At 39.7% G+C, this 20,925-nt stretch overlaps 1 protein-coding gene across 13 annotated transcripts in view; it reads left to right on the top strand.

Moving 5' to 3' along the window:
* Positions 1-19,797, top strand: part of LOC115253624 (dystrobrevin beta) — a 139,884-nt gene extending 120,087 nt beyond the window's left edge. For 3 of the 13 annotated variants that reach the window (XM_029867048.2, XM_062860630.1, XM_029867027.2), the window contains exons 8-11: positions 5,960-6,115; positions 7,673-7,723; positions 14,618-14,655; positions 14,731-19,797. In XM_029867048.2, coding sequence (XP_029722908.2) covers positions 5,960-6,115; positions 7,673-7,723; positions 14,618-14,655; positions 14,731-14,790 — 305 coding nt within the window. In that variant the 3' untranslated portion in view covers positions 14,791-19,797. Of the gene's footprint in view, positions 1-5,959; positions 6,116-7,039; positions 7,724-14,617; positions 14,657-14,730 lie in introns of those variants that run through there. The other 10 variants (XM_062860631.1, XM_062860632.1, XM_029867039.2 and 7 more) reach the window with 6 other exon arrangements.
* The last annotated feature ends 1,128 nt before the right edge of the window (positions 19,798-20,925 follow it).

Genomic DNA, 20,925 nt, shown 5'->3' with positions numbered 1-20,925 from the left:
CTGGACGAATACCAGGAACAATCCCTGGATAAATTCTTAGATGAATTTCTGGTGGAATCTTTAGAGGAATTCTGGGAGGGACCTCTAGAAGAATTCCGTAGATGAATTCCTATAGAAATCGATGGAGGAACTCCTAAATGAATCCGTGGAGGAATCCCTGGAAGCGTTCTAGAAGAAAACCCTGCAGGACTCCTTGGAGAAATTCCTGTATGAATTCTTGGAGAAAACCCTGGAAGAAATCCTGGAGGATTTTTTAGAGGAATTCTAAGAGGACTCCCTGGAAGAAAATTGAGAAGAAACCTTTAGAAGAATTCCAGGAGGAATCCTTAGAGAAATTTCTAGATAAATTCTTGGAAGAATCCCTGGGAGAACTCTTTGAAACATCCCTGAAGCAATTTCTGGAGGAACCTCAGAAGGAATGCCCGGAGGAACTTCTGGACAAATTCCTGTCGGAAACCCAGGAAGAATCCCTAGATTAATCCCTAGAGGAATTCTTGGTGAAATTCCTGGAGGAATTGCTGTAGAAATTTCCGAAAAAAAAAAATCCTGGTTCAATTCTTGAAGAAATTTTTGGTGGAATTCCTGAAGGAACTCCCGGGAAAATGCTTGGATGAAATGCTGGAATGTCTGAAGAAATTCCTGGGGTAAATCTGAAGAAACCTTTTGAGGAATTCCTGGAGAAGACCTTAGAGAAATTTTTAGAGAAACTCTTGAAATAATTCCTGGGGGAATTCTTGGAAAAATCCCTGAAGCAGTTTGTGCAGGAACCTCAGGAGGAATGTTTGGAAGAACTTCTGGAAAAATTCCTGTCGGAAACCTGGGAAGAATTCCTGGAGAAATCCTTACAGGAGTTCTTGGGAAAATATCCATGAAATAATTTCTGGAGGAATTCCTGAATGAAACCCTGGAAGAATTTCCGGAGAAATCCCTAGGAAAATTCCAGGAGGAATTTTTGTACAAATTTTTCAAGCAATTCCTGGATTATTTTTAATTCTAGTATTTTTTTTATTCAATACATTCCTGCAGACATACTTCGAATCATTCAAGATGGTATTATTGGGTCAATCCCTAGAGGAATTCTGGAAGAAATATATGGAGAAATCCCTGTTGAAATCGCTGGAGGAATACCTGCAGAAATACCTTGAAGGAACTCTGGGGAAATTTGTGAAGGAAACCTCGAAGAGGAGGAACCTCTTAAGATACCCCAGGTCAAAACCCCGAAGACATGTCAGGCATATTCACATATCGGGTGCCCATCCCGCTTAAAAATAATATCAAGTCAGCCCCCCTGGCCCCCCTCCAGAAAAAAATCCTAGCTACGACAATGATTCTCAAAGAGCAATCCCGGAAAGATTGGCTCTAAAGGGTGATACGGTCAAAATTTGGTCACACAATTTGATTCATAACTTGAGACTGCGTACACCAAAACAGCTGATTTTTGGACCGGTAATGGAACATTATATGTAGCTTATACCATACAATTTTCATCAAAATCGGTTTAGTATTTGCGGAGATATTGTGAATCCTGAAAACTGCAATTTTAAAATTTTGTACAAAAAGGATTAAAAAATAAGAACACATTTTTACTCTTTTATTTCTAGAGCCAGAAATACTGAACCAATTTCAGTAAAAAAAAATTCTGTATGTAAAGTATACATATCAAAATGTTGTGTAAAATTTCATTCAATTTGATCCAGCCGTTACAAAGTTATATTTGTTTAGGTGGTCAAATTTTGTCAAATTTTGTCAAGTCAAGTCAAATTTTGGTCACACAATTTTTTTCATAACCTTAGACTGCGTACACCAAAACAGCTGATTTTTGGATTAGTAATGGTACATTATATGTAGCTTGTACCACAACATTTTCATCAAAATCGGTCTAGTATTTGCGGAGATATTGTTGAACTCTGAGATCTGCAATTTTAAAATTTTTTGCACAAATAAAAACACATTTTTACTGTTTTATTTATAGAGCCAGAGATACTTAACCGATTTCAATGAAAATTTTTCTGTATGTAAAGTATGCATATCAAAATGTTGTGTAAAAATTTCATTCAATTTGATCCAGCCGTTACAAAGTTATATTTGCTTGAGTGGCACCCGATCAGTTTTTTTTCATATTCCAACTGCTACAACTTTGAAAGTATTCATACAAAATGGCTCAAAATTTTACTAGGAACATATTTTCATACTAGTATTATACTGTAAAATTTTGATAAAAATCGGAGCAGTATTGGTAGTTCTATAAACAAAATTGTGCTTTACTGACCTTAAATTTCCGAAAATTTACTATGGAGCGCCTTTGTACAAAATTTTAAAAAGGTAGGTCGATGGTTTTATCTATATATCATCCAATACTTAATTGATTTTGATGAAAATTTTATGGTATAAGCTACATATAATGTAGCATTACTGGTCCAAAAATCAGCTGTTTTGGTGCACGCAGTCTGAAGTTATGAAAAAAATGGTGTGACCAAATTTTGACCGTATCACCCTTTAAACTTGAAAAAAGGTACACTATCAAAAGAGCCTCCGGGAGAAATCTAAAGAGGAAAAATAAGAAAATTCCGTAAAAATACAAAAGGAGCTTTTTATAAATTCTGGAAGGTATTAAAAGAGTTACCACTAAAGGAGTTCCAGAAAGAAACCCCGTCGGAATTTCTAGAGAAACCCTAGTGGAAGAATTTCTGGTTGAAGTTGAACTCCCACATTCATCCGCGTCCATCTGGAATATTGTTTTATAGGAAACGTAAGGGTAGAAGGTAGGATAGACAACAGGATAGAGGTTCGGTAGAGGATGGGGTAGATGGTAGAGAAGACGGTAGGGTTGAGGGTCGAGTAGAGAATAGGGTAGAAGGTTAGGGTTTGGGCAAAGGGTAGAGAATCAGGTAGAGGATAGAGCGTGTGGTAGAGTAGGGGGTAGGGTAGAGGATAGAGTAGACTGTAGGATAAAGGGTTAGGGTGAAAGGTTCGGTAGAGGATAGAGAAGAGGGTTAGGTTAGAGGGTAGAGTGGAGAGTTAAGGTAGAGGGTTGTGTTAGAGTAGGGTAGCAGATAATTTTGGGGGTTATTGTAGAGTAGAGGCTGGGTAGATGGTTGGATAGAGAGTTAGAGTAGACGGTAAGATGGAAGATAGCGTAGAGGGTAGGGCGAGGAGTAAGGGTAGAGAGTACGGTGAAAGGATCATAGACTAACCTTAACCCTCTAATACCCAATCCCGCCTTTAGACGGGGTATAGTTTGAGCATTTTTGTAATTTTTGTTTCGTGGAAAATCAAATTTTTATATTTTTGGCTGCTATTTAGGACTGTTCTGTATATCTTAAAATGATTTTTGGTGTATTTTAAAGCGTATTTACATTTTTTTTTTAAATCATTGAAAAATTGATGTTTTAGTTACCTTTTAGAAGTCATTGTTTATTTTGTATTGAATCGCTACAAATAACATATTTTAAATTTTTCCCAAATCATTCTATCCTTGTTTAATAGTTTAAGGGAATCGAATACACTCTTAAATTATTTTCCTTAAAATTACACGGAAAATAAAATTTTCTGTGAAAAAAATTTAAAATAATAAAATTTCAACAATTATCATAAAATCTCAAAATGTTTTCATCTCAAAAAATCCGTTCTCCAAATTGGCTTCTAGGAAAAATATAAAAGTGTGGGGATGTTCAAAAATAAAAATAAGAAAAATCAAAAACTGAAATTCACGAAATCGAGAATTAAAAAGAATCATCTTCCAAAACATGTTTAAATCGATTTTAGATGACGAAAAATGATATTTAGATCAAAATCAAAAATGTGGGTATTAGAGGGTTAAAATACCGAAGAAAACCATTGAATTGTGTGTCCAATCGGGTACTCAAAAATATTCATTACAGTATATATTTTTCTGCGTAATTTGTCATTTGTGTAAATTCGATTTAGCGTGTTACACCGATGTGACAGAGGAGGACCAATAAAAAATTACATACTTGGGTACCGAGGATCGTTCACAATCTGCGAACTTGTCTGCCGAAAAAATCACGACCATAACGCCACTGGCAGGATAAACGATAGGGTAGAGAATAAGGTAGATTGTTATGGTAAGGAAGGATAGACGGTAGAATCGAGGGTTAGGATAAAGCGTATAGTGGAGGGTTAGGCTATGGGGTATGGTTGAGGATTAGGGTAGGTAGAGGGTAGGGAAGACGGTAAGGTGCAGACGATTGGGGTAGAGAGTAGGGTGATAAGATGGGATGAGGTGAGGTGAGATCAGATAGAATAAGATGAGATGAGATTTTCTCGAGATACCATCAGGATTTTTTTCTGGGATTTCTTCAGGCATTCCTCTCCAGACTCTTCCCAGGATTCCTAAAGATGTTTCTTCCAGAATTATCGTAGCTATTCTGCCTGCGATCTCTTCAGGGATTTCTGCAAAGTCTGCTTTATGTATACTAGTCGGCATTTCATCGGGGATTCCTGCTGGAATTCCTTCCAAGATTCTTTCTGGGATTTCGCTAAGGATCCCTGCTAGGGTTCCTCCCGAAAAGTAATGTGAAAAATATAGATTCCTGCCGAGAAATCTTCAGGCAATCCTGGAGGGGTTCTTTTGAGTGTTCGTGCCGGAATTCCTTTTGGGATTCCTGAAAAAAAAATGCTCCCGAGGTTTTTCAGGGATTTCATCAACAATTCCTTCCGAGATTTCTCCTATGATTCTTTCAGAGATTTCTGCTCAGCTTCCAGTCGGGATTCCTGTTATGATTCCTCTAATAAATCTCCCAAGAAATCTTCAGAGAATCCTAGTGAAATTCCTCTAGATATTCGTGCAAGCATTCTTGCTGGTATTTTATGAAAGATTCTTTCCAGGATTTTTTTCCAGAGATTCCTCTCGGGATTTCTCCAGCAAATCCTTCCAAGATTTTTCTATGATTCTTTCAGTGATTCCTGCTCAACTTCCATGCGAGACACCCCTCAGGATTCTTCCAAATATTCCACTCATGATTCCTTTGGGGAATCCTCCCGGGATTCCTTCAGATATTTCTGCCGAGATCGCTTTAGAAAATCTAGTAAGGAATTCCTCAAGTGCTATAGTCACTATTGCTTCAGGGATTACTGCTGGAATTTCTTCAAGGATCCCTCTGGGATTTCAAAACAGGTTCTTTTAGGGGATACTCTTTCAGGATTTCTTCAGAGATTCGTCCTGGTATTCTTGCAAAGATTCTTTCAGGGAATCTTGACAGAATTCTTTTAGGTATTCGTGCCATGATACCTGCTGGGCTCCCTTCAATTTGTTCCCCTTTTTTTGTATTTCTAAAGGTATTCTGTACGGGATTTCTTCCGGGATTACTTCACAGATATGTTCTGTGATTTCCAAGAACTTCTCCAGGAATTTCTATAGGGAATCTTCTTCCAGCACGAGAAAAATAGATAAACGGAGAGATATATGCTCTTTGGTGCACCAAGATATCGAAAATGATCTCTAGTAAACTATATGATGTCATCTGACTGTCATTTTTTATTCTTATTGAGTAGTTATTCCTTTTTTTCACTCATTATAGATGCATTGCATCTATACGAATCAAAATATAACGATAGTATCAAAGTTTTACTAAACTAGAGGTTGAAAATAATATCAGGTGCTTAGGATCCACATTGAAGGTTTTTTTTTCTCTATACTCCATAGATTCCATTTTTTTTTCATGAAATCATGTTTATTTTATTGACACGGGAACAGCCAGAAATTTATGCTCGGAACTTCATCTGAACTTTGTGTAACGTGAAACTCTATTTTGTCATGGAAAGCCAAATAATTGATTTTAAACTTAAGACTTTCAAAGTCAATGGTATTTTTGAAAAATATCGGTATACTAGGGTATATCTACGAAAGTGTTTTAAAATTGAGTAATTTTTATCATAACAGGTACACTTATCCTATTTCTACAAAAGAATCGTCAAAAACTACCCTCCCTTCCCACAGATGGAGTCCATAATCCGATCATGGGTCGGCCGTCGTCCGCCAGTGCCACCGGTGGTCCCGCTTCCGGCCCGTCCTCTTCCGGGAGGAACGATTTGCACTATGCGGCCGATTCGGTTTCCTCGGCTATGAGCTCTCTGGTGCGCGAACTGAATTCAGGTTAGAAAATGTGGACACCAGAGGGTTGGAATTCCCATTCGGGTCCTCGCGGTGTCCCTCTACCGTCTAGTTTGAACGTTTCGTCTCGATTTTCTTTTTTCGCACATTCCGAACTGCGTTTCGAATGTTTATTCGATTCTGGTTTGACTCCTTGCACCAAATTTTCTGGGAAACCGATTTTATAAAAGCACATTTTTTCTATTATTTACTGTTAGGGGCGATACTTGGATAGAATAAGAATAATCAACGAAATTACAATTCCATGGAAAATCCTTTTTGTGTTAAAATGATGTCTTTTCTATCTGTCTAGGTGTATTTACAAGCACTCATTGGTTAAACTTTCCCGCTCAATGTTTTATTCTTCATTACCAGTCTCAAATTCTTATAGTCAGAAAGTAGGCTTGTAGATAGTATGTATTAGCATTAAAAAAGTTAATTTTTAAACCACATTTGTAGCTACGCCTATGTACAACTTTTTTTTCGTATCAGTGCAGCCAACTTTTCAAAATCGCAGCTTCTGGCAGTGTCGTACAATCAGTTATAAATGTATCATTTTCAATCTATGACTGCCTCTCATAGCTTCCGATGCCTTCATCCCGTATAGCGCCATAAAAAAAAATCTCCAGCGATTGAAGTTTTAATCATCGATCTAAATGTGTGTAGATTTGATCAATTTTTTAATACGTATGTGTGTGCGTGTGTAATTATTTGCTGCCAATCAACCGATCCAAGTAAGCTACGCGCTGTAAAAAAACTCTGTTATGGCTACTTTGTTATTTTAAAACGGAAGAATCGTTCTCTTTTTAGCCTCTCGTATGTACACGTACCTTCTTCATGCCATTTTGCGTCAGTGTAGGATCTAAGCAAACCACTTCTCTAACGGAAACGAACATAACCTACAAATATTGGTGTTCCGATTTCTAGGTACAGCTTCTCCACCGGAAAGCGCATTCCTAAAGGAGAGGAGAGTCTAACTCAAAAGTAGAACTAGTGCGCGTGTGTGCCACTCAATATGCTTGCCCACAACGCGGGAGGTTGAAATATGTTCAAAAACATTTGGTGCAGACTGCTGCGTTTCCTGTTATGGCTTCCCTTCAACCAGTTTTGCTTCAATTTTTTCCGGAACTTATATTTTTGGCGAAAACTTTTTTTGAGCTTCAACTAGAAACCTCGCGCGTGCAAAGTTGCCAAATGTTGGCTTTTTGTTGGCACTGCAAACAACATTCCAGCTAAAACCCATAAAAAGGCACGATACAAAAGACAGCCACTGCAACACGTATCACCACTACCACCTTTCAGTTTCGTTTTCTTGATTTAGTTTTCGAATAACCCGACAAAATCACAATCGGAACTCTCGGCAACTCGAACACAAAACAACAGCATTTTTCACAGTGCATCAATCCAAACCACCATAAGAAAATAATCGCTTCTTTTCAACTATATGATACTACTTCCAAACAACCGACACAAACCACAACTGCGAACACTGAAACCAAAAAAAAACCTAACTTCCAATCAACCAACGCCACCTTCAATCAACTCAAAACCACGTTTCAGTAGGATCCGACGAAGAGTATGGCATGCACCACCATGTCAGACAGATGCTAGGTAAGATAATATGATTATACTCGTGTGATTTTTTTCATTTGTTTTGTAATTTTATAAGGCAGCAAAATTATTGAAATTTTTGTATGTTCCCCTACATCATTTAGCAATCACAGTATTCACGTTGAATGTTATACAGCACCGCCCAATTGTTGAGAAAGCACTCAATTTCAAAACATCTGTTGAACATGTGACATTCCTTCAATGTGTAAACACACTAGAACTAGAAGGCCTCTCTCTTTCTAAAAAAACTTTAATACTCAGAAATGTTTAATATCACCATACATGCGAACTGTTCATAGCAGGGAATCGCAAACTTTTAATTCGACAAGCTGGTCACCCTACATCGAATTTGTTATTGTACACAATTTTAGGAGATTTCCTAGAGGAATTCTAGGAGAATTCCTAGAGGAATTCTAGGAGAATTCCTAGAGGAATTCTAGGAGAATCAATAGAGGAATTCTAGGAGAATTCCTAGAAGAATTCCAGGAGAATTCCCAGCGGAATTCTAGGAGAATTCCTAGAGGAATTCTAAGAGAATTACTAGAGGATTTCAAGGAGAATTCTTAGAGGAATTCTAAGAATTCTAGAGAAATTCTAGGAGAATTCATAGAGGAATTTTACGAGAATTCCTAGAAGAATTCTACGAGAATTCCTAGAAGAATTCTACGAGTATTCCTAGAAGAATTCTACGAGAATTCCTAGAAGAGTTCTACGAGAATTCCTAGAGGAATTCCACGAGAAATCCTAGAGGAATTCTACGAGAATTCTTAGAGGAATTCTACGTGAATTCCTAGAGAAATTCTACGAGAATTCCTAGAGGAATTCTACGAGAATTCCTAGAGGAATTCTACGAGAATTCCTAGAGGAATTCTACGATAATTCCCAGAGGAATTCTACGAGAATCCCCAGAGGAATTCTACGAGAATCCCCAGAGGAATTCTACGAGAATCCCCAGAGGAATTCTACGATAATTCCCAGAGGAATTGTACGAGAATTCCTAGAGGAATTCCTAAAGGAATTCTACGAGAATTCCTAGAGGAATTCTAGGAGAATTCCTGGAGGTATTCTAGCAGAATTCCTGGAGGAATTCTAGGAGAATTCCTAGAGAAAATCTAGGAAAATTCCTGGAGGAATTCTAGGAGAATTCCTGGTAAAATTCTAGGAGAATTCCTGGAGGAATTCTAGGAGAATTCCTGGAGCAATTCTAGGAGAATTCCTGGAGGAATTCTAGGAGAATTCCTGGAGGAATTCTAGGAGAATTCCTGGAGGAATTCTAGGAGAATTCCTGGAGGAATTCTAGGAGAATTCCTGGAGGAATTCTAGGAGAATTCCTGGAGGAATTCTAGGAGAATTCCTGGAGGAATTCTAGGAGAATTCCTGGAGGAATTCTAGGAGAATTCCTGGAGGAATTCTAGGAGAATTCCTGGAGGAATTCTAGGAGAATTCCTGGAGGAATTCTAGGAGAATTCCTGGAGGAATTCTAGGAGAATTCCTGGAGGAATTCTAGGAGAATTCCTGGAGGAATTCTAGGAGAAATCCTGGAGGAATTCTAGGAGAATTCCTGGAGGAATTCTAGGAGAATTCCTGGAGGAATTCTAGGAGAATTCCTGGAGGAATTCTAGGAGCATTCCTGGAAGAATTCTAGGAGAATTCCTGGAGGAATTCTAGGAGAATTCCTGGAGGAATTCTAGGAGAATTCCTGGAGGAATTCTAGGAAAATTCCTGGAAGAATTCTAGGAGAATTCCTGGAGGAATTCTAGGAGAATTCCTGGAAGAATTCTAGGAGAATTCCTGGAGGAACTTCAGGAGAATTCCTGGAGGAATTCCAGGAAAATTCCTGGAGGAATTCCAGGAGAATTCCTGGAGGAATTCCAGGAGAATTCCTGGAGGAATTCCAGGAGAATTCCTGGAGGAATTCCAGGAGAATTCCTGGAGGAATTCCAGAAGAATTCCTGGAGATATTCTAGGAGAATTCCTGGAGATATTCTAGGAGAATTCCTGGAGGAGTTCTAAGAGAATTCCTGGAGGAGTTCTAGGAGAATTCCTGGAGGAGTTCTATGAGAATTCCTGGAAGAATTCTAGGAGAATTCCTGGAGGAATTCTAGGAGAATTCCTGGAGGTGTTCTAGGAGAATTCCTGGAGGAATTCTAGGAGAATTCCTGGAGGAATTCTAGGAGAATTCCTGGAGGAATTCTAGGAGAATTCCTGGAGGAATTCTAGGAGAATTCCTGGAGGAATTCTAGGAGAATTCCTGGAGGTGTTCTAGGAGAATTCCTGGAGGAATTCTAGGAGAATTCCTAGAGGAATTCTCAGAGAATCCCTAAAGGAATTCTCCGAGAATTCCTAGAGGAATCCTCCGAGAATTCCTAGAGGAATCCTCCGAGAATTCCTAGAGGAATTTTACGAGAACTCCTTGAGTAATTCTACTAGAATTCCTTGAGGAATTCTACGAGAATTCCTTGAGGAATACTTCGAGAATTCCTAGGGGAATTCTACGAGAAATCCCAGAGGAATTCTACGAGAATCCCCAGAGGAATTCAACGAGAATTGCCAGAGGAATTGTACGAGAATTCCTAGAGGAATTCCTAGAGGAATACTACGAGAATTTCTAGAGGAATTTTGACAGAATTCCTAAAGGAATTCTAGGAGAATTCCTAGAGGAATTCTAAGAGAATTCCTAGAGGAATTCTACGAGAATTCCTGGAGGAAATCTAGGAGAATTCCAGGAGGAATTCTAGGAGAATTCCTGGAGGAATTCTAGGAGAAATCCTGGAGGAATTCTAGGAGAATTCCTGGAGGAATTCTAGGAGAATTCCTGGAGGAATTCTAGGAGAATTCCTGGAGGAATTCTAGGAGAATTCCTGGAGGAATTCTAGGAGAATTCCTGGAGGAATTCTAGGAGAATTCCTGGAGGAATTCTAGGAGAATTCCTGGAGGAATTCTAGGAGAATTCCTGGAGGAATTCTAGGAGAATTCCTGGAGGAATTCTAGGAGAATTCCTGGAGGAATTCTAGGAGAATTCCTGGAGGAATTCTAGGAGAATTCCTGGAGGAATTCTAGGAGGATTCCTGGAAGAATTCTAGGAGAATTCCTGGAGGAATTTCTAGGAGAATTCCTGGAGGAATTCTAGGAGAATTCCTGGAGGAATTCTAGGAGAATTCCTGGAGGAATTCTAGGAGAATTCCTGGAGGAATTCTAGGAGAATTCCTGGAGGTATTCTAGGAGGATTCCCAGAGGAATCCTACGAGAATTCCTTGAGGAATTCTACGAGAATTCCTTGAGGAATTCTACGAGAATTCCTTGAGGTATTCTACGAGAATTCCTTGAGGAATTCTACGAGAATTCCCAGAGGAATTGTACGAGAACTCCTAGAGGAATTCCTAGAGGAATTCTACGAGAATTCCTGGAGGAATTCTAGGAGGATTCCTGCAGGAATTCTAGGAGAATTCCTTGAGGAATTCTAGGAGAAATCCTGGAGAAATTCTCGGAGAATTCCTGGAGGAATTCTAGGAGGATTCCTGGAGGAATTCTAGGAGGATTCCTGGAGGAATTCTAGGAGGATTCCTGGAGAAATTCTAGGAGAATTCCTGGAGGAATTCTAGGAGGATTCCTGGAGGAATTCTAGGAGAATTCCTGGAGGAATTCTAGGAGAATTCCTGGAGGAATTCTAGGAGAATTCCTGGAGGAATTCTAGGAGAATTCCTGGAGGAATTCTAGGAGAATTCCTGGAGGAATTCTAGGAGAATTCCTGGAGGAATTCTAGGAGAATTCCTGGAGGAATTCTAGGAGAATTCCTGGAGGAATTCTAGGAGAATTCCTGGAGGAATTCTAGGAGAATTCCTGGAGGAATTCTAGGAGAATTCCTGGAGGAATTCTAGGAGAATTCCTGGAGGAATTCTAGGAGAATTCCTGGAGGAATTCTAGGAGAATTCCTGGAGGAATTCTAGGAGAATTCCTGGAGGAATCCTAGGAGAATTCCTGGAGGAATTCTAGGAGAATTCCTGGAGGAATTCTAGGAGAATTCCTGGAGGAATTCTAGGAGAATTCCTGGAGGAATTCTAGGAGAATTCCTGGAGGAATTCTAGGAGAATTCCTGGAGGAATTCTAGGAGAATTCCTGGAGGAATTCTAGGAGAATTCCTGGAGGAATTCTAGGAGAATTCCTGGAGGAATTCTAGGAGAATTCCTGGAGGAATTCTAGGAGAATTCCTGGAGGAATTCTAGGAGAATTCCTGGAGGAATTCTAGGAGAATTCCTGGAGGAATTCTAGGAGAATTCCTGGAGGAATTCTAGGAGAATTCCTGGAGGAATTCTAGGAGAATTCCTGGAGGAATTCTAGGAGAATTCCTGGAGGAATTCTAGGAGAATTCCTGGAGGAATTCTAGGAGAATTCCTGGAGGAATTCTAGGAGAATTCCTGGAGGAATTCTAGGAGAATTCCTGGAGGAATTCTAGGAGGATTCCTGGAGGAATTCTAGGAGAATTCCTGGAGGAATTCTAGGAGAATTCCTGGAGGAATCCTAGGAGAATTCCTGGAGGAATTCTAGGAGAATTCCTGGAGGAATTCTAGGAGAATTCCTGGAGGAATTCTAGGAGAATTCCTGGAGGAATTCTAGGAGAATTCCTGGAGGAATTCTAGGAGAATTCCTGGAGGAATTCTAGGAGAATTCCTGGAGGAATTCTAGGAGAATTCCTGGAGGAATTCTAGGAGAATTCCTGGAGGAATTCTAGGAGAATTCCTGGAGGAATTCTAGGAGAATGGACTACCCGCTTTGCGCGCAGCCACAGTTGATCAGCAGGAGTAAATCCATTTTATTTTGTATGGTGAAAAGCATCTAAACTTGAATTACTTGAAATAGAAAACTTTTACTGAAAAAATATTTGGTAGGCTTAATAGTAGTCACCATTGTGCACAACCACTACCAAATATTTTTTCGAATAATGTATTCCACTTCGATAAATTTGCCTTTAGATGCTATTCGCCATAGAATATTTTTTCGATTTACTTTTAGCGTGTTTTCGCGCATAGAAGCTAGCGCCAGATTGGTCGATGCGGAGAGTAGCAAAACAGCCGATGTAGTTAATTCATTCCTGGAGGAATTCTAGGACGATTCCTAGAGGAATTCTACGAGAATTCCTTGAGGAATTCTACGAGAATTACTTGAGGAATTGTACGAGAATTCCTTGAGGAATTCTACGAGAATTACTTGAGGAATTCTACGAGAATTCCTTGAGGAATTCTACAAGTATTCCTTGAGGAATTCTACGAGAATTCCTTGAGGAATTCTACGAGAATTCCTTGAGGAATACTTCGAGAATTGCTAGAGGAATACTTCGAGAATTCGTAGAGGAATTCTACGAGGATTCCCAGAGGAATTCTACGAGATCTCCCAGAGGAATTGTACGAGAATTCCCAGAGGAATTGTACGAGAATTCCCAGAGGAATTGTACGAGAATTCCTTGAGGAATTGTACGAGAATTCCTAGAGGAATTCTACGAGAATTCCTAGAGGAATTCTACGAGAATTCCTAGAGAAATTCTACGAGAATTCCTAGAGGAATTCTAGCAGAATTTCTGGAGGATTTCTAGGAGAATTCCTGGAGGAATTCTAGGAGAATTCCTAGAGGAAATCTAGGAGAATTCCTGGAGGAATTCTAGGAGAATTCCTAGAGGAATTCTAGCAGAATTTCTGGAGGAATTCTAGGAGAATTCCTGGAGGAATTCTAGGAGAATTCCTAGAGGAAATCTAGGAGAATTCCTGGAGGAATTCTAGGAGAATTCCTGGAGGAATTCTAGGAGAATTCCTGGAGGAATTCTAGGAGAATTCCTGGAGGAATTCTAGGAGAATTCCTGGAGGATTTCTAGGAGAATTCCTGGAGGAATTCTAGGAGAATTCCTGGAGGAATTCTAGGAGAATTCCTGGAGGAATTCTAGGAGAATTCCTGGAGGAATTCTAGGAGAATTCCTGGAGGAATTCTAGGAGAATTCCTGGAGGAATTCTAGGAGAATTCCTGGAGGAATTCTAGGAGAATTCCTGGAGGAATCCTAGGAGAATTCCTGGAGGAATTCTAGGAGAATTCCTGGAGGAATTCTAGGAGAATTCCTGGAGGAATTCTACGAGAATTCCTGGAGGAATTTTAGGAAAATTCCTAGAGGAATTCTAGGAGAATTCCTGGAGGAATTCTAGGAAAATTCCTGGAGGAATTCTAGGAGGATTCCTGGAGAAATTCTAGGAGGATTCCTGGAGGAATTCTAGGAGGATTCCTGGAGAAATTCTAGGAGGATTCCTGGAGGAATTCTAGGAGAATTCCTAGAGGAGTTCCCGGAGTATTCCTAGAGGAAAATTGTAGAGGAATTTCTGGAAAAATTCTTGCAAAAATTTCTGGAGGAATTCTTGGAGAATAGCAGGAGAAATTCTAGGAAAATTTCTGGAGGAATTCTGGAAGAATTTTGGGTGACATTCTAGAAAATATCTAATTCCTTTGCCCCTTCCCAGGACAAAATAGCTTCAGTGTAGTGACATTAACTTACTTAACAACGTCACTCCCAACGATTTTTAGCATCTAAAAAATTACCATAAGGATTCAATGGTGGGGTTGAGCTGAGTGTATTGTTTTTAAAGATTTCTGCTTTTTTGATGTAATGAACCCCGTAGCAAAGAAAATTTTCTAACTACTCATTTGAATACTTTACAAACAATATATTAGAATAGAGCTTTGTCCCATATACTGAAAGAATGTCACTGTTGTTCAACGATGTAATTCGAATCTATGTAAGCACCCTGAAATTAGAACAGTCACATAATGTATGTTACAAAAGATCGTTTTCAAAAACAAATTTTAATTTTTAGTTCGAATATACATTCATAACAAACTTATTTCGTTTCTATTTTACAGACTTCGAGGAAATGCAAAGCCATGAGTGGAGTGATAAGGTACGCATAATCTCTCCAAATTCAGAATTATTAGAATATCGCTAAACAAAATTTCCTATTTTCAACCCCCTCCAGGACAACGTCCAATGGCAGGAGCAGTTTGCCCAGTGGAGTCTCAACTCGCAGAATCAGTAAATTCGTACCATCATAGTCAGTCGTTTAAATATAGTAGGTAAACCGCGACCAGTCAGTCAGTCAGTGTTGCCATTCTTCGGTCACCCTCTCATAAAACCATTATTCGAACAGCCCCATACATATACCTATTAACTGCTCCTGATATTCGGCACTCACTCACTTAACTGACACTCTTATGGCACCGGCCACGTTAGGCACGTGGTATTAACGAAAATAGCATCATATCACCATATAGAAACACCTGTACCACGAATACACGAGTTATAGACAAAGAAAAAACAATCCATTCGGTAGAAAAGCGATTTATGTAAAATAAACGAAAAAATCTTAAAACCACATTCCTCTGAAATCCTTAAAAGTTTTCCTAAATTTTAACCCTTGCTAATGATTTAATCTTTTGTATGTGATCGCTACCTTGTAGAAGTCGTCGGCGAATCGGTAAAGAAATAAGCCGCACGAAATGCTTTATCTAATTCGTAAAAAGGTTTTTTTGTATAGGTTTTGTAGAGTCGTGTTAAAAGCCAGTAAGATTTAAGGAAACCGTTTCCATTCCATAGCGCCAGCATCAAATGTGGTGACTTTTAAATAGCTTTTTCGGTTGCGCGAATATTTATTATGTTGTAAACTAAATATTGCAACTACACTCACGTGGTGTACGTGTTGAACGTTGTTGGTAGGAAAATAGTGCTTTTCTTACTCTAGTGGTTTTACTTTTAGTTTCAAGATTACTCTGTTCAAGCGCTTTTTTACGTTATTGAGGATGATATTCTAATAAATGAAGTTTATTTCAATTATTATTTGTTTTCTTTTGTGTTTTTAAGTAACTCCCCAAAAAGCATTGCTTCCTACTTTTCTTTAGGGCATACTTTTTCAACGAAAAATAATTTTGCGAAACCATCAAGCGACATGTCGAGCTTCAAAACAAAAATTCCTAAAACTTCGTTTCAGAATTCCTGATTTTTCCAAGAAAACTCCAGGAATTCCTTCAGGAAATCCTCCAGCAATTCTCCTAAAGTTATTCTCGGGAATTCTCCTAAAATTCCTTTGGGAATTCTCCTAGTATTCATCCGGGAATTCATCTACAATTCCTCCGGTTATTCTTCAAAACTTCCTCCTGGAATGCTCCTTGAATTCCTCCGGGAGGTCTCCTAGAACTCCTCCGGAAATTCTCCTAGAATTCCTCCGAAAATTTTACTAGCATCATTCGCAAATTCTCCTAGAATTCCTCCGGGAATACTCCTTGAATTCTTCCGGGAGTTCTCCTAGAATTCCTCCGGGGAATTCTTCCTTCAAGAATTTCCCCTGGAATGCTCCTTGAATTCCTCCGGAAATTCTCCTAGAATCCCTCCGCAAATTCTCCTAGAATTCCCTCGGGAATTCTCCTGGAATTCCTCCAGAAATTCTCCTAGAACTCCTCCAAAAATTCTCCTAGAATTTCTCCGGGAATTCTCCTGGATTTCCTCCAGGAATTCTCCTAGAATTTCTCCAGGAATTCTCCTGAAATTCCTCCAGGAATTCTCCCAGATTTCCTCCGGGAATTCTCCCAGCAATTCTCCAGGGCTTCTCCCAGAATTCCTCCAGGAATTCTCCCAGCTTTCTTCTAGGAGTTCTCCAAGAATCCTCCAGGAATTCTCTCAGAATTCCTCAAGAAATTCTCCCAGAATTCCTCTAGGAATTCTCCCAGAATTCCTCCAGGAATTCTCCCAGAATTGATCCAGAAAGTCTCCCAGAATTCCTCCAGGAACTCTCCCAGAATGCCTCCAGGAATTCTCCCAGAATTCCTCCAGAAATTCGCCCAGAATTCCTCCAGGAATTCTCCCGGAATTCCTCCAGGAATTCTCCCGGAATTCCTCCAGGAATTCTCCCAGAATTGCTCCAGAAATTCTCCCAGAATTGATCCAGGAATTCTTCCAGAATTGCTCCAGGAATTCTCTCAGAATTCCTCCAGGAACTCTCCCAGAATGCCTCCAGGAATTCACCCAGAATTTCTCCAGCATTTCTTCCAGAATTTCTCCAGCAATTTTCCCAGAATTCTTCCAGCGATTCTCCCAGAATTCCTCCAGCAATTCTCCCAGAATTCCTCCAGGAATTCTCCCAGAATTCCTTCAGGAATTTCCTTAGAATTCCTTCAGAAGTTCTCCTAGAATTTCTCCGGGCGTTCTTCTAGAATTCCTCCGAGAATTTTCCTTGAATTCCTCCGGGAATTCTCCCAGAAGTCGTCCGGAAATTTTTCTATAATTTCTCCGGAAATTTTCTTAGAATTCCTCCGGGAATTCTCTAGAATTCCTCCGAGATTTCTTCTGGGATTCCTCCGGGAATTCTCATAGAATTTCTCCAGGACTTCTCCCTGAGTTCCTCCAGGAATTCTCCCATCTCTCCTCTAGGAATTCTCCAAGAATCCTCCAGGAATTCTCCCACAATTCCTCCAGGAATTCCCATACACCGGGAATTCTCCTGGAATTCCTCCGTGTATTCTCCTATAATTCCTCCGGAAATTCTCCTATTATTTATCCGGAAATTCTCTTAGAACTCCTCCGAAAATTCACCTTGAATTCATCCGAGAATTCTCCTAGAATTGCTCCAGGAATTCTCCCAGAATTGCTCCAGGAATTCTCCCAGAATTTCTCCAGCAATTCTCCCAGAATTTCTTCAGCATTTCTCCCAGAATTCTTCCGGCGATTCTCCCAGAATTCCTCCAGCAATTCTCTCAGAATTCCTCCAGCAATTCTCTCAGAATTCCTCCAAGAATTCTCCTAGAATTCCTCCAGGAATTCTCCCAGAATTCCTCCAGGAATTCTCCCAGAATTCCTCCCGGAATTCCCCTAGAATTCCTTCAGAAGTTCTCCTAGAATTTCTCCGGAAATTCTCCTAGAATTTCTCCGGGCGTTCTTCTAGAATTCCTCCGAGAATTTTCCTAGAATTCCTCCGGGAATTCTCATAGAATTTCTCTAGGATTCTCCCAGAATTCCTCCAGGAATTCTCCCAGCTTTCCTCTAGGAATTCTCCCAGAATTCCTCCTGGAATTCCCCTAGACCGGGAATTCTCCTGGAATTCCTCCGGGAATTCTCCTAGACCGGGAATTCTCCTGGAATTTCTCCGGGAATTCTCCTATAATTCCTCCGGATATTCTCCTATTATTTATTAGGAAATTCTCCTAGAACTCCTCCGAAAGTTCACCTTGAATTCATCCGAGGATTCTCCTAGAATTGCTCCCAGAATTCTCCAGCAGAATTTCTTCGGGAATTCTTCTAGAATTCCTCCGGGAATTATTCTAGAATTGGCCAGCGTTCAGCCAGAGCGGACTACGCGATTTTTTGGGCAGGTAAAGATAAGCTGAGGAATTCGATAAACCAGAACTTTTCGACGTTATTTTGATTCAGATGTGTCATTACATAAAAGAATCAAAGTGTTTCTAAAAATAATGCCAGAGATTTGAAATTTCAAGTGCTTGCAGGCATTTTTCTCGAAATCATTGAAAAACAGATGGTCCTGTCTGACTTAACGCCGACCAATTCCTCCGGGTATTCTCCTAGATTTTCTTCAAGAATTCTCCTACAATTCCACCGTGAATTCTCTTAAAATTTATCCGGGAATTCTCATGGAATTCCTCCGGGGATACTCCTATAATTGTTCCAGGAATTCTCCTAGATTTCTCCGGAAAAAAAAATTTCAAAAACTCCTGCCGAATTTTACCCACATTAATTGTCCCAGATTTGCTCCACGAGTTATCTCAGAATTCCTCCAAAGATTGGCCTAGAGTTCTTCTAGAATACCTCCAGGGTTTCTTCTAAAGTCACCTCAAAGTCTCGAAGTTTGAAATATCGCATGATGATGATTTCCTATTTTCGGAACATGGATCCTATAAGCGGATTCCCAAAGAAATTCAATAAAATAGTATGCTCTAAAAGTTGAAAGAAATCATACTAGCTAACAAACTCATTCGAAGAAGTCATCTTAAAATGAACCATCCTCCCAAGCTTTTGGATAGGATAACGCACAGAGATGTACAAACGTTAAAAGCAGAATCTAGCATTTTAGGCACCGTTATTGAACAATTCTTAACCAAAAAAAAAGGAAAATAACTACTCATCTAGACAAAAAAGACAAGTTTATCGCAAAACCAACGGACTCATTCCTTCACTTCTCAATGTATTTTTAGTCAGGATGAAACTCACAAAACATTGGATCAATTTTTGGCAGCGAACTGTTTCTAAGGCTTACAAGGTATTACACACACGTCGACTTCACGTCTGTGATTGGATGTAACTTGTGTATTTTGTGAGTTCAAAAGACCACGACATTGGGAAACAATATCAAAAAACAATGAAAGACATAAAATTATTAGACTAACAAAATTGACAGTGTTTCTTTGGAGAGACAAAAAATTAAACCAATAAAGTAAAACATGTTTTCGGAAATAACAAACTAGGAACAGAACAATACGCTCGTAATATAGATTAAAACAGAAAATCTAATTATTCGATTTTAGTAGCAAAAATACAGACTAAACATGAAGATGGTATTCAAACAGTGAGTAGTCTAATCTAAATATACTCCAAATAAGCAAAATCTAACAACAAATTGGAACTTATAAAAACCAAACCCAACTAATAAAACATCCTCGAATAGGCTAGGGACAACGATACTCATTCGATGGTGAAATACATAGCAAAACCACTCAGAATAACAACATTAGAACATCCCAAACACAAACGTCGTCGCCTTCTCGAGTTGTTGAATGTTACTATGACGGCGAACATCTTATTCGGCAAAACAAATGCAATGTGATAAATGTTTCAGTCCTCAGTTGAACCAGGAATACTCTCCCACACTCCCGAGTCAGAGAGGAGTACTGTATTGTCCGACAAGAAAAAATACACAAACATTGTACATTGGGAAAATGGAACGAAGGAAGACCTGTAATTGCACTCAAGTTGAAAAGAAAACAGTAAACAGCAAACAAGTAATGGAAAAGTATGAATAAAAATACACATTAACCAAATTGAACACTAGGTGCTAAACTAGATCATTGTAGTGCAATATCACAGCCCTATCCTATTCCATATATGAGTATAATTGAGTGAGCAACTATACCTTAGCTTGATACCTTGTTAGCTACAAAGTAATTTCACTCCAACGCCGAGGGTGTAGTAGCGCAACATCCTCGTCAGTCTTAAGCGATGTTCCTCCGGTTTCCCTGAACGTGTATAAATCCCAGGAGGTCTTGTTCAGCCGCGTACAGTCAGTGCGTACTTCGTTTGCGTTTGCAAGTTGTGGAGCCTAAGCTGGCTACGCAATCCGTAAAAGGCCCTCTTTGCAGCTGCAATACGTCTTTTGTCTTCATTGTCACATGTCACAAGTTTTCTAAGATAAACAAATTGTTCAACAAATTTGAACACATCTCCATCAATCACTACCCAAATAAACCAACACCATACACGGACCGTAATGCAGACAATTCAACAATGCCGCATACTGTTCGAATTGTATCTCGAATGGGTGGCTAAGCACGTCTTATGGTTATCGTTTATGCGGATACCTCAGCCAGCCTCTGCCGTTTCCGCGTTCTTTTATATCGCTCCACGTTCTGTCGGGTCTCGTACTGCAGCATGACCGCCCTCGCTGCGTTCTTATCTTCCAAAATCTCTCAACACTTATCGTCGAACCAATCGTTCCCTCGGCTCCGTTCCACATATCCAACATTGGTCTCCGTTGCGTTGTTGATGGCTGCTTTTATCGTACTCCAGTAGTCCTCGAGCTCGTCCTCGTCCAGCAACGTTGCCATGAGATTCTAAGCGTATGCAGTGGTGACATCCGGTAGCTTCGGTCGCTCTTGATTATACCGAGGCGGCCGTAGGTACCGTACGTGGTTGATCACGGAGAGGTTTTTGCGCATTTTAACTATCATCAATAAGTGGTCCGAGTCGATGTTAGCGCCACGATAGGTCCTGACGTCGATAATGTCGGAGAAGTGGCGCAGTTCCACGTACCGAGTTTCCAATCGGAAGTCCTTTTTGTTCGCTGGAGTCTTTGCCGTTGGTCTTGGTTCGTATTCTCTTGTTGATTTTCCGGTTCTTGATTTTGCACGTGCCGGTCGTGCAAGGCCTAACACCAACCCCCCGGTTTACTGTCCGA

Source organism: Aedes albopictus, chromosome 3 (assembly GCF_035046485.1).
Source record: "Aedes albopictus strain Foshan chromosome 3, AalbF5, whole genome shotgun sequence".
NCBI classification, from domain to species: domain Eukaryota; kingdom Metazoa; phylum Arthropoda; class Insecta; order Diptera; family Culicidae; genus Aedes; species Aedes albopictus.
This window is presented reverse-complemented; position numbering and strand designations above follow the sequence as displayed.